Source organism: Oncorhynchus tshawytscha, linkage group LG27 (genome assembly GCF_018296145.1).
Source record: "Oncorhynchus tshawytscha isolate Ot180627B linkage group LG27, Otsh_v2.0, whole genome shotgun sequence".
In the NCBI taxonomy this organism is placed as follows: Eukaryota; Metazoa; Chordata; class Actinopteri; order Salmoniformes; family Salmonidae; genus Oncorhynchus; species Oncorhynchus tshawytscha.
This window is the reverse complement of record NC_056455.1, coordinates 19,522,146-19,549,634: the sequence shown is the minus strand read 5'-3', so window position 1 is coordinate 19,549,634 and position 27,489 is coordinate 19,522,146. Positions and strand designations below refer to the sequence as shown.

Sequence of the window (27,489 nt, the reverse complement as noted above, 5' to 3'; positions counted from 1 at the left end):
ACCCTTTTGGGTTCCATATAGAACCCTCTGTGGAAAGGTTCTCCTATGGGGACAGCCGGAGAACCCTTTTAGGTTCCAGATAGCACCTTTTTTTCTAAGAGTGTACAAGGGAGGAGGAAGGGAAAGAGTGAGCAGATTTGGTGTTTGCAAGACTTCCTCCCACGGTGAGCCAAAGAGGTGACTTGTTTGCAATCATGACCTCTTTATCTCTCTCAGTCTCTCTCTGCATCTCACTGCATTATTCCCTCATGAATATCAATCCCCCTTTTATCCACTCCTCCCTCTCTTTCTCACTCTCTTGCTTTATCATCCATCCTCTTTTAGCCTCCAACAGCCTAACACAGCAGGCATAGAAAGACGTCTGAGTGAAGTTCCCACTTCCGATGTTCAGGGGAAACAGAAGTTATTGTTAGTGTGTGTTCTGGTGACGCAGCATAGGATAGTCCTCCAGTCACTAGTCTTCTTCTCTCTATGCCCCCCCCAATCTTACAGCTCCGGTTGTGAGTCTCAACCCTCCCCACTCATTAAAAAAGATTTGCTGCTTGGACGGAAGCTGGAGAGAAATGGATCTCTCAGCGTGATGGCGGTGCAGTGGCCGTTTGGCCCAGGAGACAGTCCTGAGCCCACATTCATCTCCATTAGTAGGACAGCCCCCCCACACACACACATACGGGATCACGTTTCACCGCCTGCTATTTTTTCAGGTGGAGAGAGAGGATGGGAAAAGGAGGTAGGGAGAGAAGCAGGCATGGAGGGAGGGAGAGAGAGGGATGATTTAGACTTCGTAAAAAATAATCAGCCATCCTTCCCTTCCCCTCTCCACGCTACAATGTCATGACCCCCCAAGGGGTCGATGTTTGTATGAGGTGGTACACTGTAGATCAGGGGAGGCATGAACTTCTATACCCCTTAAAGAGTGTATCTTATTATGTATAGAGCCATATGCTCTCTGGTTTCATATGAATAAAAACAAGCTGTTATTAAAAAGCTGCTGGACACAGCTGTCATAATGTTTATCTACTTTGTGTTGGCGATGAATCAGGTTGTGTGTTGGCGATGAATCAGCTGTGATTGGTTGGCACCTGGCCTGAAACAGACTGCTTGGCTTCCCCAAGAATGCAAAGGTAACTGAACTAAATGACTATTGCCCAGCAGCACTCACTTCTGTCATAATGAAATGCTTTGAGAGACTGGTCAAGGATCATAACACTTCCACCTTACCTGTCTCCCATGATCCACTGCAATTTGCTTACCACCCCAATAGGTCCACAGATGATGCAATCGCCATCACACTGCACACTGCCCTATCCCATCTGGACAAGGGGAATACCTGTGTAAGAATGCTGTTCATTGACTATAGCTCAGCATTCAACACCATAGTACCCTCAAGCTCATCATTAAGCTTGAGCGTTCTCAGCCCCCTCCAGTACTCCCTGTTCACCCATGACTGCGTGGCCATGCACGCCTCCAACTCAATCATCAAGTTTGCAGACGACACAACAGTAGTAGGCTTGATTACCAACAACGAGACAGCCTAAAGGGAGGAAGTGAGGACACTCAACGTCAACAAAACAAAGGAGATGATTGAGAACTTCAGGAAACAGCAGAGGGAGCACCCCCCTATCCACATCGAAGGGACAGCAGTGGAGAAGATGGAACGTTTTAAGTTCCTCGTCATACACATCACAGACAAACTGATATGGTCCACCCACACAGACAGTGTGGTGAAGAAGGCGCGACAGCACCTCTTCAACCTCAGGAGGCTGAAGAAATTTGGCTTGTCACCTAAAACCTTCAAACTTTTACAGATGCACAATTGAGAGCATCCTGTCGGGCTGTATCACCACCTGGTATGGCAACTGCAACTGCACCGCCCTCAACCACATGGCTCTCCAGAGGGTGGTGCAGTCTGTACAAAACATCACCGGAGCGAAACTTCCTGCCCTCCAGGACACCTACAGCACCCGATGTCACAGGAAGGCCAAAAAGATCATCAAGGACAACAACCACTCGAGCCACTGCCTGTTCACCCCATCCAGAAGGCGAGGTCTGTACAGGTGTATCAAAGCTGAGACAGAGAGACTGAAAAACACCTTCTATCTCAAGGCCATAAGACTGTTAAACAGCCATAATTAACACAGAGAGGCTTCTGCCTACATACAGACTTGAAATCATTGGCCACTTTAATAAATGGATCACTAGACACTAATAATGACACGTTAATAATGTTTACATATCTTGCATTACTCATCTCATATGTACAGTTGAAGTCGGAAGTTTACATACACTTAGTGTCACGACTTCCGCCCGAAGTTGATCCATCTCCTTGTTCGGGTGTTCGGCGGTAGAAGTCACCGACCTTCTAGCCATCGCTGATCCTCTTTTTATTTTCCTTTGGTTTTGTCTTGTCTTCACACCTGGTTCCAATAACATCAATTATATGTTGTCTATTTAACCCTCTGTTCCCCCTCATGTCGGTGATTGTTTATTGTAGTGCTTGTGAACGTCTGTCCTGGTGTGCGTTGGGTTATGTACCCATTTATTTTATTATTCTGTTTTCCGGTGGTTTTTGTTAATAAACTGCGCCGTTGGAAACACAGTTATTTCTCTCCTGCGTCTGACTTCTCTGCCGCCAGTTCGCACCCCTTACACTTAGGTTGGAGTCATTAAAATTCGTTTTTCAACCACCCCACAAATTTCTTGTTAACAAACTATAGTTTTGCCAAGTCAGTTAGGACATCTACTTTGTGCATGACACAAGTTATTTTTCCAACAATTGTTTACAGACAGATTATTTCTCTAAATCACAATTCCAGTGGGTCAGATGTTTACATACACTAAGTAGACTGTAAACAGCTTGGAAAATTCCAGAAAATTATGTCATGGCTTTAGAAGCTTCTGATAGGCTTATTGACATCATTTGAGTCAATTGGAGGTGAGGATGTATTTCAAGGCCTACCTTCAAACTCAGTGCCTCTTTGTTTGACATCTGTCAATGGCGTGCGTACTAAAAGCGGAGTCAGGTGCAGGAGAGCAGAGAGTTGTGAACAGGCACACACTTTATTTATGTCACGGTCGTCCTCCTCTTCATCTGAAGAGGAGAGGCGAGATGGATCGGAGGACCAAAATACGGCGTGGTATGTGTTCATCATTAATTTTAATAAAGAAAACACTGAACACTGAAACCCTGTACAAAAACAGTAAACGAAATAACAACCGTGAAGCTAATGTGAACTGCGCTGAAACAATCAATCAACATAGACAATCACCCACAAACAAACAGTGCAACTCAGGCTACCTAAGTATGATTCTCAATCAGAGACAACTAATGACACCTGCCTCTGATTGAGAACCATACTAGGCCGAAACATAGAAATCCCCAAATCATAGAAAAACAAACATAGACTGCCCACCCCAACTCACGCCCTGACCATACTAAATAATGACAAAACAAAGGAAATAAAGGTCAGAACGTGACAATTTAGGCAGGAGAAACCAACAGACGGACGCCACTGCATCGAAACCACCAGCCAATGCAAAAGTGCAAACGCGCAAACAGTCACAGTAATATTGTATAAACACAATAACATACCTCGTGAAATAAAACGCATACCAGTAAAGCGCGTCAACATAGACACGTAACACAAAACAATCTCACACAAAGACATGAGGGGAACAGAGGAATAAACACATGTAGTGTGATTGGGGAATGAATACCAGGTGTGCAGGGAACAAGACAAAACACATGAAAAATGGAGTGGCGATGGCTAGAAAGCCGGTGACGTCGACTGCCAAACGCCGCCCGAACAAAGAGAAGGGCCGACTTCGGCGAAAGTCGTGACAACATCATGGGAAAATCAAAAGAAATCAGCCAAGACCTCAGAAAAACAATTGTAGACCTCCACACGTCTGGTTCATCCTTGGGAGCAATTTCCAAACGCCTGAAGGTACCATGTTCATCTGTACAAATAATAGTACGCAAGTATAAACACCATTGGACCACGCAGCCGTCATACTTTTCAGGAAGGAGACGCGTTCTGTCTCCTAGAGATGAACGTACTTTGGTGAGAAAAGTGCAAATCAATCCCAGAACAACAACAAAGGACCTTGTGAAGAAGCTGGAGGAAACAGGTCCAAAAGTATGTATATCCATAGTTAAACAAGTCCTATATCGACATAACCTTCAAAGGACACTCAGCAAGGAAGAAGGCATTGCTCCAAAACCGCCATAAAAAAGCCAGACTACGGTTTGCAACTGCACATGGGGGACAAAGATTGTACTTTTTGGAGAAATGTCCTCTGGTCTGATGAAACAAAAATAGAACTGTTTGGCCACAATGACCATCGTTATGTTTGGAGGAAAAAGGGGGAGGCTTGCAAGCCGAAGAACACCAACCCAATGTGAAGCACGGGGGTGGCAGCATCATGTTGAGGGGGTGCTTTGCTGCAGAAGGGACTGGTGCACTTCACAAAATAGATGGCTTCATGAGGGAGGAAAATTATGTGGATATATTGATGCAACATCTCAAGACATCAGTCACGAAGTTAAAGCTTGGTCGCAAATGGGTCTTCCAAATGGACAATGACCCCAAGCGTACTCCCAAAGTTGTGGCAAAATAGCTTAAGGAAAACAAAGTCAAGTTTTTGGAGTGGCCATCACAAAGCCCTGACAATCCCATAGAAAATCTATGGGCAGAACTGAAAAAGCGTGTGTGAGCAAGGAGGCCTACAAACCTGACTCAGTTACACCAGCTCTGTCAGGAGAAATGATTCACCCAACTTATTGTGGGAACCTTGTGGAAGGCTACCCAAAACGTTTGACCCAAGTTAAATATTTTAAAGGCAATGCTACCAAATACTAATTGAGTGAATGTAAACTTCTGACCCACTGGGAATATGATGAAAGAAATAAAAGCTGAAATAAATCATTCTCTCTACTATTATTCTGACATTTCACATTTTTAAATAAAGTGGTGATCCTAACTGACCTAAGACAGGGAAATGTTACTTGGATTAAATGTCAGGAATTGTGAAAAACTGAGTTTAAATGTATTTGGCTAAGGTGTATGTAAACCTCCGACTTCAACTGTATATACTGTATTTTATACAATCTATTGCATCTTGTCTATGCCGCTCTGTCATTGCTCATCCGTATATTTATATATTCTTATTCCATTCCTTTACTTAGATTTGTGTGTTTTCGGTAGCTGTGGTGGAATTGTTAGATTACTTGTTAGATATTGCTGCACTGTCAGAACTAGAAGCACAAGCATTTCGCTACCCTCGCAATAACATCTGCTAACCATGTGTATGTGCCCAATAAAATAAAAATAAAAATATTTTTACTATCCAGCTTTTCAAGAACTGAACCTTCCCCAGCCCATCCTGTCCCCCCTACCCCCACCTGCAAATCCCAGGTCGAGGGAAACCTCAAGTAAAAAGTTGCAGGAAACAATTAAGGCTAATAATTGGGCACCAGTGAAACTGAGTTCCAGTTCATTTTGAATCTGCGTCTGTTTCTCAGGGACTGGTACCTGCTAAATCATGAACCTCAACCACTGCTCTGCAACATACTGTACATTAACAACTTATGACAGAGTTGATGCTACAAATCCACTGAGGATAACAGAGGATAACTGAGTCAATAACACAGTAGAAAACAAAGGGGGGAGTCTATATACAATGTGTGCAAAAGGCATGAGGAGGTAGGCGAATAATTACAATTTTGCAGATTAACACTGGAGTGATAAATGATCAGATGGTCATGTACAGGTAGAGATATTGGTGTGCAAAAGAGCAAGTAAATAAATAAAAACAGTATTGGGATGAGGTAGGTGAAAACGGGCAGCCTATTTACCAATAGACTATGTACAGCAGCAGCGATCGGTTAGCTGCTCAGATAGCTGATGTTTGAAGTTGGTGAGGGAGATAAAAGTCTCCAACTTCAGCGATTTTTGCAATTCGTTCCAGTCACAGGCAGCAGAGTACTGGAACGAAAGGCGGCCAAATGAGGTGTTGGCTTTAGGGATGATCAGTGAGATACACCTGCTGGAGCGCGTGCTACGGATGGGTGTTGCCATCGTGACCAGTGAACTGAGATAAGGCGGAGCTTTACCTAGCATGGACTTGTAGATGACCTGGAGCCAGTGGGTCTGGCGACGAATATGTAACGAGGGCCAGCCGACCAGAGCATACAGGTCGCAGTGGTGGGTGGTATAAGGTGCTTTAGTGACAAAACGGATGGCACTGTGATAGACTGCATCCAGTTTGCTGAGTAGAGTGTTGGAAGCCATTTTGTAGATGACATCGCCGAAGTCGAGGATCGGAAGGATAGTCAGTTTTACTAGGGTAAGCTTGGCGGCGTGAGTGAAGGAGGCTTTGTTGCGGAATAGAAAGCCGACTCTTGATTTGATTTTCGATTGGAGATGTTTGATATGAGTCTGGAAGGAGAGTTTGCAGTCTAGCCAGACACCTAGGTACTTATAGATGTCCACATATTCAAGGTTGGAACCATCCAGGGTGGTGATGCTAGTCGGGCATGCGGGTGCAGGCAGCGATCGGTTGAAAAGCATGCATTTGGTTTTACTAGCGTTTAAGAGCAGTTGGAGGCCACGGAAGGAGTGTTGTATGGCATTGAAGCTTGTTTGGAGGTTAGATAGCACAGTGTCCAATGACGGGCCGAAAGTATATAGAATGGTGTCGTCTGCGTAGAGGTGGATCAGGGAATCGCCCGCAGCAAGAGCAACATCATTGATATATACAGAGAAAAGAGTCGGCCCGAGAATTGAACCCTGTGGCACCCCCATAGAGACTGCCAGAGGACCGGACAGCATGCCCTCCGATTTGACACACTGAACTCTGTCTGCAAAGTAATTGGTGAACCAGGCAAGGCAGTCATCCGAAAAACCGAGGCTACTGAGTCTGCCGATAAGAATATGGTGATTGACAGAGTCGAAAGCCTTGGCAAGGTCAATGAAGACGGCTGCACAGTACTGTCTTTTATCGATGGCGGTTATGATATCGTTTAGTACCTTGAGTGTTGCTGAGGTGCACCCGTGACCGGCTCGGAAACCAGATTGCACAGCGGAGAAGGTACGGTGGGATTCGAGATGGTCAGTGACCTGTTTGTTGACTTGGCTTTCGAAGACCTTAGATAGGCAGGGCAGGATGGATATAGGTCTGTAACAGTTTGGGTCCAGGGTGTCTCCCCCTTTGAAGAGGGGGATGACTGCGGCAGCTTTCCAATCCTTGGGGATCTCAGACGATATGAAAGAGAGGTTGAACAGGCTGGTAATAGGGGTTGCGACAATGGCGGCGGAAAGTTTCAGAAATAGGGGGTCCAGATTGTCAAGCCCAGCTGATTTGTACGGGTCCAGGTTTTGCAGCTCTTTCAGAACATCTGCTATCTGGATTTGGGTAAAGGAGAACCTGGAGAGGCTTGGGCGAGGAGCTGCCGGGGGGGCAGAGCTGTTGGCCGAGGTTGGAGTAGCCAGGCGGAAGGCATGGCCAGCCGTTGAGAAATGCTTATTGAAGTTTTCGATAATCATGGATTTATCGGTGGTGACCGTGTTACCTAGCCTCAGTGCAGATTTATTGCTGGATGAAGATGCAGTGGGATGGAAAAACCTTCCCTGTTGCCTCAAGAGCTGTGGCCACAGATAGATAGAGTGCTCTTACAAATAACCTGACTTAATATATATTCCTTCCTGTTATGAAATGTCATGTCTGGATATTTCTGTGATTGTTGTTGGACGGTCTTTTTCACCTGTAAACAATTCTGATACGGATGGGGTTTGTATAGAGTGGACACTGTGATGATATAACAGCAAGGCTATTGCTTTGTGGCTGGAATGATAAGGGACACAAAGAGCAGTATATAGCCTGTAGGGATGCAGTATGTAAGGTTGTCTATGATGAGGTTTATTGGGCTGCTGATTGGAGAGAGAGATGATGAAAATACAGCAAGTTAGAGAGAGGAGGAGAAAAGGAGGAGGAGAAAGGGGAAAGAGTTCAAGTGCAAATTCTAGCATCCATTTGCAAAAACATAGAGACATAAGCATGCCACACACTGCCACAAACACATAGAGACATAAGCATGCCACACACTGCCGCAAACACATCCTGTATACACACTTGCATGGCACGTGCTGTACAAACACACGCAAACACATGCACACGCACACAAACACACACACACCCATGCAAATGCACACACACACAGAACATTTCTTTTCTCCTTGTTTGCTTGTTGTGGATTTCTAGGACATTAGCTTGAAGCCATGTGTGCTGCTTGACTGAACCTGTCCCAGCCACACAAGGTTAAAGGCTTTGATCACTGTCAATGAGGCAAACAATATGGTCAGACTGACCCGTGTAAATAAGCATATGCACAACACAGACAGACAGACACACACATTATCTTTCCACATCCGCCCTGGGTGGCAAGTAAAATTACACACAAACAAACTAAATACATATTGAAGCACACACATCAACATAATGTAGGCTTCATAAGTAAGCATTCTTTGGATTGCCATTTCACAATTAGTGTATTATTTATTTATATGGTTTATTTCATTGGATCAGGCACACACTTTTATTATCCTATTAAATGTCATAATTCATTAGTAATATTATTCAATAGAATGGAGCTGAGGAAGTCCAGTGCCTGCAGAGTTCAATGAGAGCCTGAGCTCAGATCACATTGTGGAAGGAAAGGAAGCAGAGAGGAAGAGAGAGGAGATCAGGTTATCACTGATGGCTATTCAATACCAGGCCACCAACCAATCAGATTAGTACCTCACTGTGCCTGGCTGTCAATACTCATCACTAAGATCGTCTGTGTTAACACTTCTCCTTTCCTCCTTTCCTCGTTTGCTTTTTCTTTCTGCTCCTCTCCTCTCCTCTCCTCTCCTCTCCTCTCTCTCTCCTCTCCTCTCCTCTCCTCTCCCTCTCCTCTCCTCTCCCTCTCCTCTCCTCTCTCCTCTCCTCTCCTCCCTGGTGCTGTCCATTTAACAGATAAGAAGAAGACATCCAGTGGAGGTCTTGGTCTCAGTGGTTGTTAAGGATCCCAGGACACTCATACAGAGGATGAGAGGTTTAAACGATGATCTCCTGGCTTAGTTCCCATGCAATCTCACATACACTAAGACACTTTGATCATTCTACTGTTTGATATGCTGAATACATGACTAGCTGCGGGTGTCCAGAACAAAATAGCTCCGATGCCTTAACCCCCCCTGTAAAAGGTCTGGGTGTAGCTGGTGCAGAGGAGTCAGGCGCAGGACAGCATAGATGAGTAATAAAAGTATCAAATACATGTAGTAATTCCAAGCCCACACAATAGGACCGAAATACATAAAACAAACACATACAAAAACCATGGGGAAAACAGGGTTAAATAATGAACATGTAATCGGGGAATTGAAACCAGGTGTGTAAAACAAAGACAAACAAATGGAAAATGAAAAGTGGATCGGCGATGGCTAGAAGGCCGGTGATGCCGAACGCCGCCCGAACAAGGAGAGGGACCGACTTCAGCGGAAGTCGTGACAGTACCCCCCCTTGACGCGTGGCTCCAGCAGGGCGTCGACACCGACCTCGGGGACGACCCGGAGGACGAGGCGCAGGGTGTTCCGGATGGAGACGGTGGAACTCCTGCAGCAACGAAGGGTCCAAAACGTCCTCCACCGGCACCCAGTATCTCTCCTCCAGACAGTACCCCTCCCACTCCACGAGGTACTGAAGGCCCCTCGCCTGACGCCTCGAGCCCAGAATGGCTCGAACAGCATACGCTGGGGCCCCCTCGATGTCCAGAGGGGGCGGAGGAACCCCCCGCACCTCAGACTCCTGGAGTGGACCAGCCACCACTGGCCTGAGGAGAGACACATGGAACGAGGGGTTAATACGGTAATCTGGGGGAAGCTGTAACCTGTTGCAAACTTCGATCAGTCTCCTCAGGACTTTGAATGGCCCCACAAACCGCGGGCCCAGCTTCCGGCAGGGCAGGCAGAGGGGCAGGTTTCAGGTCGAGTGCCAGACCCGGTCCCCCGGTGCGAACACCGGAGCCTCACTGCGCTGGCGATCGGCGCTCGCCTTCTGATGCCTCACGGCCCATTGCAGGTGCACATGAGCGGTGTCCCAGGTCTCCTCCGAGCGCTTAAACCATTTGTCTACTGCAGGAGCCTCGATCTGGCTCTGATGCCAAGGTGGCAGAACCGGCTGATACCCCAGTACGGACTGGAAGGGAGAGAGGTTAGTGGAGGAGTGGCGAAGCAAGTTTTGGGCCATCTCTGCCCACTCCCCTGCCCACTCCCCCGGCCGGTCCTGGCAATAAGACCGCAGAAACCTGCCCACATCCTGGTTTACTCCCTCCACCTGCCCGTTCCATGAACGCCCACCAGACCCTTGACGTGAACTGGGGACCTCGATCAGACACTATATCCTCAGGCACCCCGTAGTGCCGGAAGACGTGTGTAAACAGGGCCTCCGCAGTCTGTAGGGCCGTAGGGAGACCGGGCAAACGAAGGAGACGGCTGGACTTAGAGAACCAATCCACAACGACCAGGATCGTGGTGTTACCCTGTGAGGGAGGAATATCCGTGAGGAAATCAACCGATAGGTGTGACCACGGCCGTTGTGGAACGGGTAAGGGCTGTAACTTCCCTCTGGCCAGGTGCCAAGGGGCCTTACACTGGACGCACACCGAGCAGGAGGAAACATAAACCCTCACGTCCTTGGCCAAGGTGGACCACCAGTACTTCCCACTAAGACAACGCACCGTCTGACCGATGCCAGGATGACCAGAGGAGGGTGACGTGTGGGCCCAATAGATCAAACGGTCGCGGACAGCAGACGGAACGTACAGACGCCCAGCTGGACACTGAGGAGGAGTGGGTTCTGTATGTAACGCCCGCTCGATGTGGGCTCAGTACGTAACGGCCACTCGATGTGGGCTCAGTATGTAACGCCCACTCGATGTGGGCTCAGTACGTAACGGTCACTCGATGTGGGCTCAGTATGTAACGGCCACTCAATGTGGGCTCAGTACGTAACGGCCACTCGATGTGGGCTCACTCGCCCGCTCATGTGGGCTCAGTACGTAACGCCCGCCACTGGGCTCAGTACGTAACGGCCATGTGGGCTCAGTATGTAACGCCCACTCGATGTGGGCTCAGTACGTAACGCCCGCTCAATGTGGGCTCAGTACGTAACGCCCGCTCGATGTGGGCTCAGTACGTAACGGCCACTCGATGTGGGCTCAGTACGTAACGGCCACTCGATGTGGGCTCAGTATGTAACGCCCACTCGATGTGGGCTCAGTACGTAACGGCCACTCGATGTGGGCTCAGTACGTAACGCCCGCTCGATGTGGGCTCAGTACGTAACGCCCGCTCGATGTGGGCTCAGTATGTAACGCCCGCTCGATGTGGGCTCTGTATGTAACGCGCGCTTCAGGTGACCAAAATCCCTGTCCGCCTTAGCCGACCACTGCAGTCACACCGGTCTCCCCTTCAGCAGTGAGGTAATGGGAGCCGCTACCTGACCAAAACCCTGGATAAGCCTCCGGTCGTAGTTGGCAAACCCTAGAAACCGCTGCACTTCCTTTACCGTGGTGGGAGTCGGCCAATTACACACGGCTGAAATGCGGTCACTCTCCATCTCCACCCCTGACGTGGAAATGCGGTAGCCTAGGAAGGAGACGGACTGTTGGAAGAACAGACATTTCTCAGCCTTGACGTACAGGTCATGCTCCAACAGTCGACCATGCACCCTGCGCACCTGGGACACATGCTCGGTGCGTGTAGCGGAGTATATCAGAATGTCATCGATATACACCACTACACCCTGCCTGTGCAGGTCCCGGCAAATCTTGTCTACAAATACCTGTAAGACTGATAGAGCATTCATTAACCCGTACGGCATGACAAAGTACTCATAGTGCCCTGAGGTGGTACTAAATTCCGTCTTCCACTCGTTCCCCACCTGTATACGCACCAGGTTGTAAGCGCTCCTGAGATCCAATTTTGTGAAGAAGCGCGCCCCGTGCATTGACTCTATCGCACTGGTGATGAGAGGCAGCGGGCAGCTGTACCTGACAGTGATTTGGTTGATACCCCGATAGTCAATGCACGGGCACAGACCTCCATCCTTGTTCTTCACAAAAAAGAAACTCGAAGAGGCAGCGTGAAGTGCAGGGCCGAATGTACCCCTGCCCCAGGGATTCAGAGACATATGTTTCGATAGCCGCCATCTCCTCCTGTGACAGGGGATACACGTGACTCCTAGGAAGTGCAGTGTCTACCAGGAGATTTATCGCTCAATCCCCCCGTCGACAGGGTGGTAATTGAGTCGCCTTCTTCTTACAGAAGGCGAGAGCCAAATCGGCATATTCTGAGGGGATGCGCACGGTGGAGACCTGGTCTGGACTTTCCACTGTAGTAGCACCGATGGAAACCCCTAAACACCTCCCCGAGCACTTTCGTGACCACCCCTTGAGAGCCCTCTGTTGCCACAAAATAGTGGGGTCATGACAGGCCAACCAGGGTAGGCCCAGCACCACGGGAAACGCAGGAGAATCAATAAGGAAAATACTAATTCTCTCCTTGTGACCCTCCTGCGTAACCATGACCAGTGGAGCGGTGGCCTCCCTAATCAGCCCTGACCCCAATGGTCGACTATCTAGGTCATGCACAGGGAAGGGCATATCCACAGGAACAATGGGGATCCCTAAACTATGGGAAAATGCTCTGTCAATAAAATTCCCAGCTGCGCCTGAATCTACAAGCGCCTTATGCTGGGAATGTGGGGAAAACTCAGGAAATTTTATAAACAAAAACATGTGAGCAACAGGGGGCTCTGAGTGAGCCTGGTGCCGACTCACCTGGGGTGACACGAGAGTGCCCTGCCTGCTGTCTCGACTTCCAGAGGAACCTCCCCAGCACTGATCAGCATTGTGCCCTCTGTGGCCACAAATGGTACAGGGAACGGCCCCTAAGTGCAGCACCTCCCAGCTCCATGGGCATCGGAGCGGTGGTGTTGGGGGATAGAACTGACAGGCCCCGATCCAGACGTCCATAGGTAGCTAGCAGGTTATCCAGCCGGATGGACAGGTCCACCAGCTGGTCAAACGTCAGAGTGGTATCCCTGCAGGCCAACTCCCGACGGACGTCCTTGCGCAGACTGCACCGGTAGTGATCAATCAGGGCCCTGTCGTTCCATCCCGCGCTGGCGGCCAGGGTCCGGACGTCCAAGGCGAACTCCTGTGCGCTCCTCGTCCCCTGCCTCAAGTGGAACAGATGTTCACCCCCCCCACTCTACCCTCAGGCGGGTGGTTGAAAACTGCCCGAAAGCGACGGGTGAACTCCGCGTAATGGTCCAACACCGCTTCTCCTTCCCCCCATACGGCATTGGCTCACTCCAGGGCTTTCCCTGAGAGACAGGAGACGAGGGCGGACACACTATCACATCCCGAAGGAGATCCCGAAGGAGCCGGGTGGACGCCAGGTAGAGTTCCAGCTGGAGTAGGAACCCCTGCCATCCGCCAGCTGTCCCATCATACTCCCTCGGGAACGTGAGCCGAATCCCACTGGGACCGGGTGAAGGAGGGGTGATTGGTGGTGGCTGTTGTAGTGGTGCCGGTGGAGGTGCTGGCAGAACCTCTTCTCTCCCATCGGTCGTCTGCAGCACGCGATCCACGGCGGTGACGAAATGTTGCAACATGGTCGCATGCTGTTAGACGCACTCCTCGACCGCCAAAGGGGTTTTGTCTGCTCCTGCTGACAAACAGGCATTTTAAGGTGCCTGTTTCTGTAAAAGGTCTGGGTGTAGCTGGTGCAGAGGAGTCAGGCACAGGACAGCAGAGATGAGTAATATAACTTTACTCAAAATTACCAAATACATTTAGTAATACCAAGCCACACAATAGGACCGAAATACATAAAACAAACACACACAAAAACCATGGGGAAAACAGAGGGTTAAATAATGAACATGTAATTGAGGAATTGAAACCAGGTGTGTAAAACAAAGACAAAACGAATGGAAAATGAAAAGTGGATTGGCTAGAAGGCCGGTGACGTCGACCGCCGTACCGAACGTGACACCACCCCCTCCCCTCAATACATATTGTATATATTGAGAGATATAAATGAAACCATATCATAGTGCAAATAGCAAACTACTGATACTGATATACTCATAATAAAATACATTACTGAAATGTTCTTGAAATGTTATACACACCATTTTACACAATACAATAGTAACAGTATTGTTGCGGAAAATTCTAATTCTGCCACAACAATATGCAATAATAATCTCCCTCCCCCCGAGAAGACCCCAGGGGAGGTTTCAAGGTCCCCACCTCTCAACATCATCAATATTCACCCAGAGCAGACCATCCATTTAGCTGATTAGAGCTAGTAGCTCAACCAGACTGATTAGAATGGGAGGGGAGAGCAGGAGGGAGACTAAAGAGAATGACTCCTCTCTTTTCTGTGGCCAGTATGTGGTGGTGAGTGTCCAGTTGTAAAATACTGCTATGCATCCATCCACCAGGTTGGGTTTCTACATGTGCCCCCATGTGCTCTACGACACTCTGCACAATCAGTAGGAGAAGGGAGGCAGGACCCACTGGGCACACATCTATTCCACATTGGTTCAAAGTAATTCCATTTTAATGACATGGAAACAACGTTGATTCAACCAGCGTGTTCCCAGTGGGGAGTTTTCCATTCTAATCTACACACACAACATGAACAACCTAGCATCTATCCCACCAGTGGAAACGGGATGCTGTGTTTATTAGCTGACCTGCCTGCTTACAGACAACATCCTTCTCACATCTGGGGGATGTCAGGGGCACACTGGACTTCCATCCTGTTTGCTGAATTCTCAGACCACATCCTCAGGGCCAATAGAGGACCACCATGTCTATATTTGTCTGACACCCTCTCACTCCTCAATGCTCTCATGGCCAGATCAACCATACTGTAATAGACAGGTCTGTCTCTATCACCTGTACAAACACAGGAGCCATGGCCACTTCCCTGTGACATCCTCAGGATCATCCCCTCTAACAGGTCAGGTGCTTTACAACCTGGTCTCCCCAGCCTCAGTGCACCTTGCCACAACCCTGACCACTGATTCTGTTTGGCTTTGTGCTGCTGCCTTACGAGATGACCGCAGGGGAGCAGGCCTGAGCCGGAAGGGTGACACGGGCCTGTCGCCAGCCTTGTAACCAGGAACAGGGTCGAGGGACTTTACAACCACTCAGGACCATTACATAACACCTGCCCATTGTTTATGTTAGTATTGTGGGTGCTGGGTTAGTGAGCTGAGAAAGGTGGTGTTAGTGGGTGCATGGGTCGAGTCAGTGTAAACACATTGCACCATCATGGGCTGTGTGGAGACAGTGGTTGGGCTTGGACAGTGGTTGGCCCGTGGTTTCCCTTGTCTCTTCCCAGATAGAATGAGCATCTCAGGGAGCTATAATATGACCCATAACTGCACTAGCTTTCCCTTCTGAGCCACAGAGTCAAGGGGTAGATTGGGTCAATGTCTGGTCATGGTTAGTGCCTCCTACCAGCCCCAGCCCACCTCCCACTGGCCTCACAGATGTCAGAGGAGGACTGTGACTCGAGACATGAGGTATGAGTTTACACTTTGAAGATACAGTATAGCCACACAATGCATGACGAGGGGTGCTGTATAACATGCTGTATGCGTTTAGTTTTTTCCCTTTGATTTTATACAGAGCTGTCATTTGAATTCACTGTCCATGTCAGTTAGAGGAATTCAGCATAGTACAAAACATAGTAAACATGACTCAATCTAGCAAAAACACTCACAGGGGAGAGTTATGCATGCACACACATAACCAGAACAAATGATTGTTCCCTAAAATAAACAGGGAGAGATTACAGTCATCTGTGATTTTGGACTTGTTGACCGCAGGCCCCAAAACAGAATGGATATCATTAGTCAGTCCATTAACGAGAGGGTTAATTAACACATAACTAATGCACTTAGCATCACATAATGATTGAGGGGGGAGCATGGAGTCTTGCACGGAGTTCCCCCCATAACCTGATGTTCTAATGAAAACAGATTTCAGAACGATGCAGAATCTTCAGGTTTCTAAGCAATCAACAACTCCACCTGAATGTGGTTCCTATAATAACACTTTAAGGGGGAGAGGGGGCATTTATATAATGGTCCTGATGGGATCATCATTTTGTGCATCCTTTTTCATCATCCTCTTTGAACCCTTGACATCCAATCTGAACACAGAACTCCATCAATCTGTCAGGGTTACGGTATATGCCAAAGTTAATGTGACAACACAAAGATGGCTGGCCAATGAAAAATGCTCCCCTGCTGCCGTCTTGGCTAAAGTCCACATTTTCACATTTCCCCCCCGCCTATCTATACTTACAAACTATTTGAACCGCCGCTCTTTTATGTCAGGGAACCATATTTCTTGTTTTTAGATGTTGGTATTTTCTGTAACCATTCTCAGGTGATAGCCTATTCCCTTAGCAATAGATACACACATGTGGTGTCCACTCTCTCCACTCCATGCTGAAATGCACACCAGGCTGTGACCTCATAAGGAACAGTCCAACTCTTAGATCAGCCTCTACCTGCCCGGTCCCAGCCTCAGTGCACACTGCGCTGATTGGCCCTAACTCATCATTTGTCTGTTAATGTTCTGTATTATGTCATGTTTCATGTTTTGTGTGGACCCCAGGAAGAGTAGCTGCTGCTTTCTCAACAGCTAATGGGGATCTTAATAAAATATGAAAAATTCTAAATACTGTGCTGATAGGCTCTAACTCCAGTACACTGTGCTGATAGGCCCTAACTCCAGTACACTGTGCTGATAGGCTCTAACTCCAGTATACTGTGCTGATAGGCCCTAACTCCAGTACACTGTGCTGATAGGCTCTAACTCCAGTATACTGTGCTGATAGGCTCTAACTCCAGTACACTGTGCTGATAGGCTCTAACTCCAGTACACTGTGCTGATAGGCTCTAACTCCAGTACACTGTGCTGATAGGCTCTAACTCAAGTACACTGTGCTGATAGGCTCTAACTCCAGTACACTGTGCTGATAGGCCCTAAATCCACTAGATGTTGGAACTTTGCCACAGGGACTTGGTCCCATTCAGCCACAAGACCATTAGTGTGGTCGGTCACTGATGTTGGGTGATTAGGCCTGGCTCACAGTCGGCGTTCCAATTCATCCCAAAGTTGTTAGAAGGGGTTGAGGTCAGAGCTCTGCGCAGGCCAGTCAAGACCTTCCACACTGATCTCTTCAAGCCATTTCTGCATGGGGGCATTGTCAGGCTGAAACAGGATAGGGCCTTCCCCAAAACGTTGCCACAAAGTTGGAAGCACAGAATTGTCTAGAATGCCATTGTATTCTGTAGCATTAAGGGGCCTAGCCCAAACCATGATAAACAGCCCCAGACCATTATTCCTTCTCCACCGTATTTTACAGTTGGCACTACTCAATGGGACAGGTAGCGTTCTCCTAGCATCCGCGAATGCCAGATTCATCAGTCGGACTGCCAGATGTGAAGCAGGATTTATCACTCCACAGAGCGCGTTTCCATGACTCCAGAGTCAAATTGCGGCAAGCTTTACACCACTCCAGCCAACGCTTGACATAGCGCATGGTGATCTTAGTCTTGTGTGGGGCTGCTCGGGCATGGAAACGACTTCATGAAGCTCCCGACGAACAGTTATTGTGCTGATGTTGCTGCCAGTGGCAGTTTGGAATGTCGTAGTGAGTGTTTCAACTGAGGACAGACGATTTTTAGAAGTTACCATTACCACTTCACGACTGAGCCATTGTTGCTCCTAGATGTTTCCACTTCACAATAACAGCACTTACAGTTGACTGGGGCAGCTCTAGCAGGGCAGAAATTTGACAAACTGACTTGTTGGAAAGGTCCCAACCTATGACGGTGCCACGTTGAAAGTCACTGAGCTCTTCAGTACCGGCCATCCTACTGCCACTGTCTTTTTATGGAGATTGCATGGCTGTGTGCTCGATTTTATACATCTGTCAGCAACGGGTGTGGCTGAAATAGGTGAATCCACTAACTTGAAAGGTTGTCCACATACATTTGGCCATCTAGTGTAGCTCTATATTATTGAAGGGAGTTCAATGTTCTGACTGCTGCGGGATAAAACACTGAAAGGGAAAAACACTGAAAGAAGTAATTGGATTGATGGGAGGGGTTATTGATGATTGTTTCTGCACATTTGGAGGTGTGCTTGGTGTACAGAAAGCTCACAGAGGGAAGGTCCCAGGACAGCCAGTAATCTTTGAGGCTTTCAGCACAACCCTCTCTAGTCTCTTCTTAATGAGACTGTCCATGTTACCATATCAAACTGTGACAGACTGTATGAGGCAAAGTCATGAGTAAGGTACTTTAAGAAACTTATCATGTTTCATTACCTATTCTAATGAATAGGACATTCAGCTACTTTACCAATTCAAACCTTTAAAACTTTCAGCCTCATCAAATCTTTATCAAGACTATATTTTATGAGTGACCTTGCCGAGTGGAATGACATTGGCTTACAGTATGCTGACTAATCACAAGGACAGGAACATGATATGTGGGGAGAGAATAATGTATGAGTCATAGACGGCCTTGTCAGCACACCAGCAGCATATACATAACACTACTTAAAGAGCTCTCATTCACTGGCTATTTGCTATCTATGGATAGATACATTTCAGCAAGACGTTCTATTCACCTCCATAACCATGTCATCACCATCATATTCATCATCACCTCTTCCAATGGGCTGTTTATCCATTAGCAAGTTGCCATGACAACCATCTTAACAAACCAACCAAGTGTATGACAACAAACTGTGGTAGGCCTGCCACCTACCATAATGGATAATAATATAGTCTGAAGAGTCATATTGTGGCTACATGCATACAAACAAAAAACAACTTGAGTGACACCATCTGGAAAGGTCAGTGACACAGTAGAAGACTTTCTTACTTGTGTATTTCCTATGCAATGTTTTAGATTAAAGCGACTTGTTGGTCCGTGTCCTCTGGATGGGGGACATGGGGGTGGGAGGAGTGGGGGCTGGTCTTCTGGGAGGATGGAGGATGTGGGATCATGGATGTGTCCAGAGATCAATAAAGGAGAGTATTCAGATCTCAATAGTGAAACCCAACCAGCCTGCCAATACAAGGGGGCTTCAGCCCATAGAGTAGAGCAGACCCGGTCAGCTGATACAGTGGGGCAAAAAAAGTATTTAGTCAGCCACCAATTGTGCAAGTTCTCCCACTTAAAAAGATGAGAGAGGACTGTAATTTTCATCATAGGTACACTTCAAAATGAGAAGAAAAAAATCCAGAAAATCACATTGTAGGATTTTTAATGAATTTATTTGCAAATGATGGTGGAAAATGAGTATTTGGTCAATAACAAAAGTTTATCTCAATACTTTGTTATACACCCTTTGTTGGCACTGACAGAGGTCAAACGTTTTCTGTACGTTTTCACAAGGTTTTCACACACTGTTGCTGGTATTTTGGCCCATTCCTCCATGCAGATCTCCTCTAGAGCAGTGATGTTTTGGGGCTGTTGCTGGGCAACACAGACTTTCAACTCTCTCCAAAGATTTTCTATGGGGTTGAGATCTGGAGACTGGCTAGGCCACTCCAGGACCTTGAAATGCTTCTTACGAAGCCACTCCTTCATTGCCCGGGTGGTGTGTTTGGGATCATTGTCATGCTGAAAGACCCAGCCACGTTTCATCTTCAATCCCCTTGCTGATGGAAGGAGGTTTTCACTCAAAATCTCACGATACATGGCCCCATTCATTCTTTCCTTTACACGGATCAGTCGTCCTGGTCCCTTTGCAGAAAAACAGCCCCAAAGCATGACGTTTCCACCCCCATGCTTCACAGTAGGTATGGTGTTCTTTGGATGCAACTCAGCATTCTTTGTCCTCCAAACACGACGAGTTGAGTTTTTACCAAAAACGTATATTTTGGTTTCATCTGACATTCTCCCAATCTTCTTCTGGATCATCCAAATGCTCTCTAGCAAACTTCAGACGGGCCTGGACATGTACTGGCTTAAGCAGGGGGACACGTCTGGCACTGCAGGATTTGAGTCCCTGGCGGCGTAGTGTGTTACTGATGGTAGGCTTTGTTACTTTGGTCCCAGTTCTCTGCAGGTCATTCACTAGGTCCCCCCGTGTGGTTCTGGGATTTTTGCTCACCGTTCTTGTGATCATTTTGACCCCATGGGGTGAGATCTTGCGTGGAGCCCTAGATCGAGGGAGATTATCAGTGGTCTTGTATGTCTTCCATTTCCTAATAATTGCTCCCACAGTTGATTTCTTCAAACCAAGCTGCTTACCTAATGCAGATTCAGTCTTCCCAGCCTGGTGCAGGTCTACAATTTTGTTTCTGGTGTCCTTTGACAGCTCTTTGGTCTTGGCCATAGTGGAGTTTGGAGTGTGACTGTTTGAGGTTGTGGACAGGTGTCTTTTATACTGATAACAAGTTTAAACAGGTGCCATTAATACAGGTAACGAGTGGAGGACAGAGGAGCCTCTTAAAGAAGAAGTTACAGATTTGTGAGAGCCAGAAATCTTGCTTGTTTGTAGGTGACCAAATACTTATTTTCCACCATAATTTGCAAATAAATTCATTAAAAATCCTACAATGTGATTTTCTGGATTTTTTCCCTCATTTTGTCTGTCGTTGTCTGTAGTTGAAGTGTAGTTATGATGAAAATTACAGGCCTCTCTCATCTTTTTAAATTGAAGAACTTGCACAATTGGTGCCTGACTAAATACTTTTGCCCCCCACTGTAGGTACAGTAGGGATGGAGCCAGACAGGGTCAGGGGGACAAAAAGGTTATAGTGGAGGTGGGACGTGACGGTAGCAGGTTCAGTGTGCTGCAACCTGATTGGTGGCTTCTGCTGGCCAAATTGTCTGAGCTCAATAGCCATCAACACTGGTTTGCCTTTAAGTGTAAATACCTCAATGAGCAGTAAACACAATTATAGAACTCAGACGTGCATTAGTGGTCTTTCAGTGGCCTTCCCAAATTTAGTGTATCATCAAGGACTGTGGAGCCTGTCCAAAAACTCCACATAATGGACCATGTGATCTGCTTTGATGGACAGGTTCAATACAGAGCATATCCCAGAGGTGTGTGTATGAGCATAATGGCTCAATTGAAAATTCACACTCTCTCTCACTCTATTCACTTACCATATGGCGTTGTGTCATGGTACCATAAGTACAAGTGGTAGGTTAACGGTTGTAAGCCTTGGTATGAAATTACATGACACGAAATGATGTTATAAAATGGGTTGTAAAACATGAGTCAATATTAATTCAGTTGTTTCTTTCTTGAAAGTGCACATCCCTCATTGAACTGTCTTACCTTGATTATTCACAGTAGTGTTACTTCAGGGATGACCAACTATGCAAGGGAAGTAGTCTCCCTCTTGTGGTCTAAGAGACTGTGGTGTATCATTATATTGTGTAAGAGACTGTGGTGTATCATTATATTGTGTAAGAGACTGTGGTGTATCATTATATTGTGTAAGAGACTGGGGTGTATCATTATATTGTATAAGAGACTGTGGTGTATCATTATATTGTATAAGAGATTGTGGTGTATCATTATATTGTGTAAGAGGCTGTGGTGTATCATTATATTGTGTAAGAGACTGTGGTGTATCATTATATTGTGTAAGAGACTGTGGTGTATCATTATATTGTATAAGAGACTGTGGTGTATCATTATATTGTGTAAGAGGCTGTGGTGTATCATTATATTGTGTAAGAGACTGGGGTGTATCATTATATTGTGTAAGAGACTGTGGTGTATCATTATATTGTGTAAGAGGCTGTGGAGTGGCTGGTAAAAAGCCTAGCTCTTCGAGCCATGTTACACATCCCACCAAGTGGGTTAACCCTATTATCGCGATGCATAGGGTGTTTGCCTTTCACGCCGGAGACCAGGATTCGCTTGCCGCTCCCTCTGTTCGCTACGTTGGTGTCAAGTCGGATGGCGGCCGTTAGGCCATCGAAAGGCACAGAGATATTTGTGAAGGGGTTTGAAAGAAAGTCGACGTGCCTACTGGTTCGAAAGGGGCAGTATTGCGGTCCTCGCTATATGACCCACTGTACAATTCCTACCAAGTGGGTTAACCCTATTGGCGCAATGCGTAGGGTGTTTGCCTTTCACGCCTGGATTTGCTTCCCACTTTTGTTCGCTACATATACTGTATATATATATATATATATATATTTTGGGGTGCGGGTGGTAAATATTGCAGGCTATAGGCCTAGGTACCTTACTACGTGACCATGTAGAAAACGCAAGAATCAAGCTGTGTCTAGAATGATGATGTGCTTGACACCAGACCCTGAAGAAGGCACAGTGATGCCAGAACGTTGGTGGGTTACCCAATACATTACTGGGAGTTTGTATATGGAGTATGCAACTCTCTTTTTTTGTTGTATAGTTTGCTCGCCATTGGTCAGCACCTCTACCAACTTTTGGGGTGTGCACCAGCTCATGAAATTCATTCATTAATATACAGTTGACGCAATAATACAGACCACATAAATGAGAAATTATCAATAAAACTGCATGTGAAAAACGCATCTACCCAGTAGATTTCAAGTAGATTTCCGGTATGCTTTTTTTGGCAAACAACATGCAATGCAACGCTTTGGAGGGAAAGCGAGAGAGCGCGATAGAGAGAAAGAGAGGGACAGAGAGAGAGAGATACAGATGAAGTGTCAGAAAAGTAACTCCAGTTGATCCTTATCTCTTGTCTATGTAGACCAGGGTCCCCCAACTCGCGGCCCGAGTGCCGAATTTGTACCGCAGGTGTTTTTTGTGTTTTTTTGTTGCATTTTCATTGTTGGACAAAAAACAAGGTAAATCAGCTCCAAGTTATTTTAATTTGGAATATCTGTTCCCAAGTATGTCCATGCATAATATAGAGACGCATTACCATATACAAATGCAAGCAAGGTTTGGAATTATTATGTTTTAGTCAAATATTATATCTGTTTGGGCTTAATGCGGTCTACAAATTATTTGTCATTATGTTCTTGCCCCCCAACCATCTACTCAAGAAAATAATGACGCGCGTCTGAATCTAGTTGATGATCCCAGGTGTAGATCGTGCAAGTCGACTACTGCAGAAGTCACAGCGTAAATCGGGAAGGAGTGGACGTGCCTCTCTTCAGTTCGTGCACGACTCTTGCCTCCGCAGTACACTGCTGGATAGCGCTCAGTACAGTCAGTCTGCGCCGGGACGCTTCACGCACGCACCAGTGACCTGCCAATGCGACGCATCTTACTCTCAAAAGGTCTCGAACGCTACACCGCAGCGAAGAGCATGGGGAATTCACTGCGGACTCATTGATAAAGAATTGCCACTGGAATTAAAATGAACAATTCGTCCTGTATGTTCCTTTGCAGTATCCATTTAGTATAGTCTATTTGTTTATGACACTGTAGGAAACCGAAGCATGGCGGGTACCTTATCTTTGGTGATGTTGTTTGGAGTGGTGAGTAGTAGCATGATTTATAACTCTGATTTCATAAAGATATATTTCATTTTGATTGAATAGGTAGCATGGGAGACACGTGTTCATTGTTTGCATGTTATTACTTTACGTTATAACTCTGTAGTTGTATTGGTCTGGAGACCCCTGCACTGTCCCTCGTATTTCTCCATCTAATGCTGGCAAATTAGTCACGATACTATTCTGAGGAGCTGCTGGAGGGAAGGTGTTTATCCCCCCCCCCCATCTCATAACATACCCGAATGTGTGTTTTATAATAACAGTTATAGTTCCCCATGCTCTTCATCTGAATCCTTTATAGAACAACCATCCTGAATGGTTTTCATAGGCAGGTGCCATAGCCCAAGGTTCCTTTTACAATGTAGGATTTCATAGCAGGTCCATCCATTTAAAACTGTGGTAAGATCACATTGGACTGAAATGAAAGGCTTGCTCAGTCATCGGTAAATATGCATACTCAGTGTTGGGGAAGCTACTCAGAAAATATAGTTTACCAAGCTACCAATTACTTCACACTGGAAGAAGTTAAGCCTCACCAAAGCTCCCCTTAAGACAAATATATATTTGACTTAAGTAAAGTTACTTTGAAAAAGTAGTTCACTACATCCAAACTTGTTCTGAAAAAATGTCAATATGTGCACCTGAAATACCATAGATAACAAATTGCAATTGAGGTCATATATTAAGAGAATGTGTAATTTAGCATAAGAAACAAAAAAACTGACGTTTCAAGTGAGAATTAGGCAGGTCTAATGCTGAAAAATTGAAAATGATTGCCTACTTCACCATATACCCAGTTTAACTTCTTCCAGTGTGAAGTAATTGGTAGCTTGGTAAAATATATTTTCAGAGTAGCTTCCCCAACACTGAGTATGCATATATGAAACAGATCTGTGCCATTTACTGATGACTGATCAAACCCTTAACATTTCAGTCCATACGTGATCTAATAACAGTTTTTATGCATGAATCTGTTATGAAATCCTAAAATACCCATATTTTCTCTTTTTATGGAAGTAGGCTTCTGTTGAAGTGGAGGTAGTGACTTATCTGAAGTTCAGAAAGTTGAGGAAATTCATGACATGTGTGGACTTTCGATAGTTGGGTGATGATAATGATAATGGTGAAGGGGATGATTAAACTGTTTGCTATTATTTGGTGAGTGGCTGTCATAGGCTAATCCTCCTGATATTTCAAGACCTGCTGGTCTAATAAGGCTTGTTCAATCACTCACCATGTGAACAGCCCTCTACATTACTCAGGAGCAGTCTGTTTTGACAGCTTCTTTACAACATTGTGGTAGTATAGAGCATGTTTGTAGAATTAGATTCAGAAATAGTCTCTAATTGACTATGAAATCAAGGAGAGTGCAAAGCAGGCATCTCAAGGCTGGGGATGTGACCTGGTGTGTGTATGTGTGTGTGTGTGTGTGTGTGAGAGGGCATTGCCTTATTCTACACAGTTGAGTTAAAGACTTAAAGCCAATTTATGCTTGATCCAGCAATGTGGTCAGAGGCTCCGTATGGATAGTGTGATGCATTTGTGGAGTCTACGGAGGGGAGGCACGCAGAGACAAAAATGAGCTCCGTACCGCGTCGCTATGCGCATCTCAAATTTTGTGACAATGCGGAGGGCTCCATATAGCTCCTCATTGACATGATTGTGTTACGGTTTTCTAGGTGTGAAGGATAGTCGGACCAAAATGCAGCGTGTAGATTGCGATCCATGTTTAATGAACAACGTGAAACACGAATAAACACAAAACACTACAAAACAAAGAACGTAACGAAAACCGAAACAGCCTATACTTGTGTAAATAAATAAAGAGCTAGGAACAACGACACTAAGGACAATCACCCACGACAAACTCAAAGAATATGGCTGCCTAAATATGGTTCCCAATCAGAGACAACGATAAACACCTGCCTCTGATTGAGAACCACTCCAGACAGCAATAGACTTTGCTAGATAACCCCACTAGCTACAATCCCAATACATACACACCAAAACCCCAAGACAAAACACACCACAATACAAAAACCCCATGCCACACCCTGGCCTGACCCAATACATGAAGAAAAACACAAAATACTTAGTGACAGAACCCCCTAAGGTGCGGACTCCCGAACGCACCTCAAAACAATAGGGAGGGTCCGGGTGGGCGTCTGTCCATGGTGGCGGCTCCGGCGCGGGACGTGGAACCCACTCAGTCAATGTCTTAGTCCCCTCTCCTCGTGTCCCTGGATAGTCCACCCTCGCCGCCGACCATGGCCTAGTAGTCCTCACCCAGAAACCCACTGGACTGAGGAGCAGATCGGGACTGAAGGACAGCTCGGGACTGAGGCAGCTCGGGAGTGAGAGAAAGCTCGGGAGTGAGAGAAAGCTCGGGAGTGAGAGAAAGCTCGGGAGTGAGAGAAAGCTCGGGAGTGAGAGGAAGCTCAGGCAGGTAGGTAGATCTACCAGATCCTGGCTGGCTGGTGGTTTCAGCAGATCCTGGCTGACTGGCGGATCTGGCGGATCCTGGCCGACTGGCGGATCCCGGCCGACTGGCAGGTCTGGCAGATCCCGGCTGACTGGCAGGTCTGGCAGATCCCGGCTGACTGGCGGTTCTGGAAGAGTCTGGCTGACTGGCAGATCTGGAAGAGTCTGGCTGACTGGCAGATCTGGAAGAGTCTGGCTGACTGGCGGATCTGGAAGAGTCTGGCTGACTGGCGGATCTGGAAGAGTCTGGCTGACAGGCGGATCTGGAAGAGTCTGGCGGATCTGGAAGAGTCTGGCTGACTGGCAGATCTGGAAGAGTCTGGCTGACTGGCAGATCTGGAAGAGTCTGGTTGACTGGCAGATCTGGAAGAGTCTGGCTGACTGGCGGATCTGGAAGAGTCTGGCGGATCTGGAAGAGTCTGGCTGACTGGCAGATCTGGAAGAGTCTGGCTGACTGGCAGATCTGGAAGAGTCTGGCTGACTGGCAGATCTGGAAGAGTCTGGCTGACTGGCAGATCTGGAAGAGTCTGGCTGACTGGCGGATCTGGAAGAGTCTGGCTGACTGGCAGATCTGGAAGAGTCTGGCTGACTGGCAGATCTGGAAGAGTCTGGCTGACTGGCAGATCTGGAAGAGTCTGGCTGACTGGCAGATCTGGAAGAGTCTGGCTGACTGGCAGATCTGGAAGAGTCTGGCCGCCTGGCGGATCCTGGCAGACTGAAAGATCTGGCTGCTCCATGCTGACTGGCGGCTCTGGCTGCTCCACGCTGACTGGCGGCTCTGGCTGCTCCATGTAGGCTGACAGCTCTGGCGGCTTCTTACAGACTGGCAGCTCTGGCGGCTCCGTGCAGACTGGCAGCTCCTTGCAGACGGCAGCTCTGGCTGCTCCATGCAGACTGGCAGCTCTGGCTGCTCCATGCAGGCTGGCAGCTCTGGCTGCTCCATGTAGGCTGGCAGCTCTGGCTGCTCCATGCAGGCTGGCTGCTCCATGCAGGCTGGCAGCTCTGGCTGCGCTGAACAGGCGGGAGACTCCGGCAGCGCAGGAGAGGAGAGAGGCTCTGGCTGCGCTGAACAGGCGGGAGACTCCAGCAGCGCTGTAGAGGAGAAAGGCTCTGGCTGCGCTGAACAGGCCGGAGACTCCAGCAGCGCTGTAGAGGAGAAAGGCTCCGGCAGCGCTGAACAGACGGGAGACTCCGGCAGCGCAGGAGAGGAGAAAGGCTCCGGCAGCACTGGAGAGGCGAGGCGCACTGTAGGCCTGATGCGTGGTGCTGGTACTGGTGGTACTGAACCGAGAACACACACAGGAAGCCTGGTGCGGGGAGCTGCTACCGGAGGGCTGGAGTGTGGAGGTGGCACAGGATGGGCTAGACCGTGAAGGCGTACTGGAGATC

The 27,489-nt window shown here is 47.3% G+C and overlaps 1 protein-coding gene across 1 annotated transcript in view; it reads left to right on the top strand.

Annotated features, from left to right (window-relative positions):
- The first annotated feature begins 23,156 nt into the window (after positions 1-23,156).
- Positions 23,157-27,489, top strand: part of ngfra (nerve growth factor receptor a (TNFR superfamily, member 16)) — a 46,406-nt gene continuing 42,073 nt past the window's right edge. Inside the window, exon 1 of the mRNA XM_024403171.2 lies at positions 23,157-23,601. Within this exon, the coding sequence (XP_024258939.2) occupies positions 23,563-23,601 (39 nt within the window). The 5' untranslated portion in view covers positions 23,157-23,562. The remainder of the gene's footprint in view (positions 23,602-27,489) is intronic.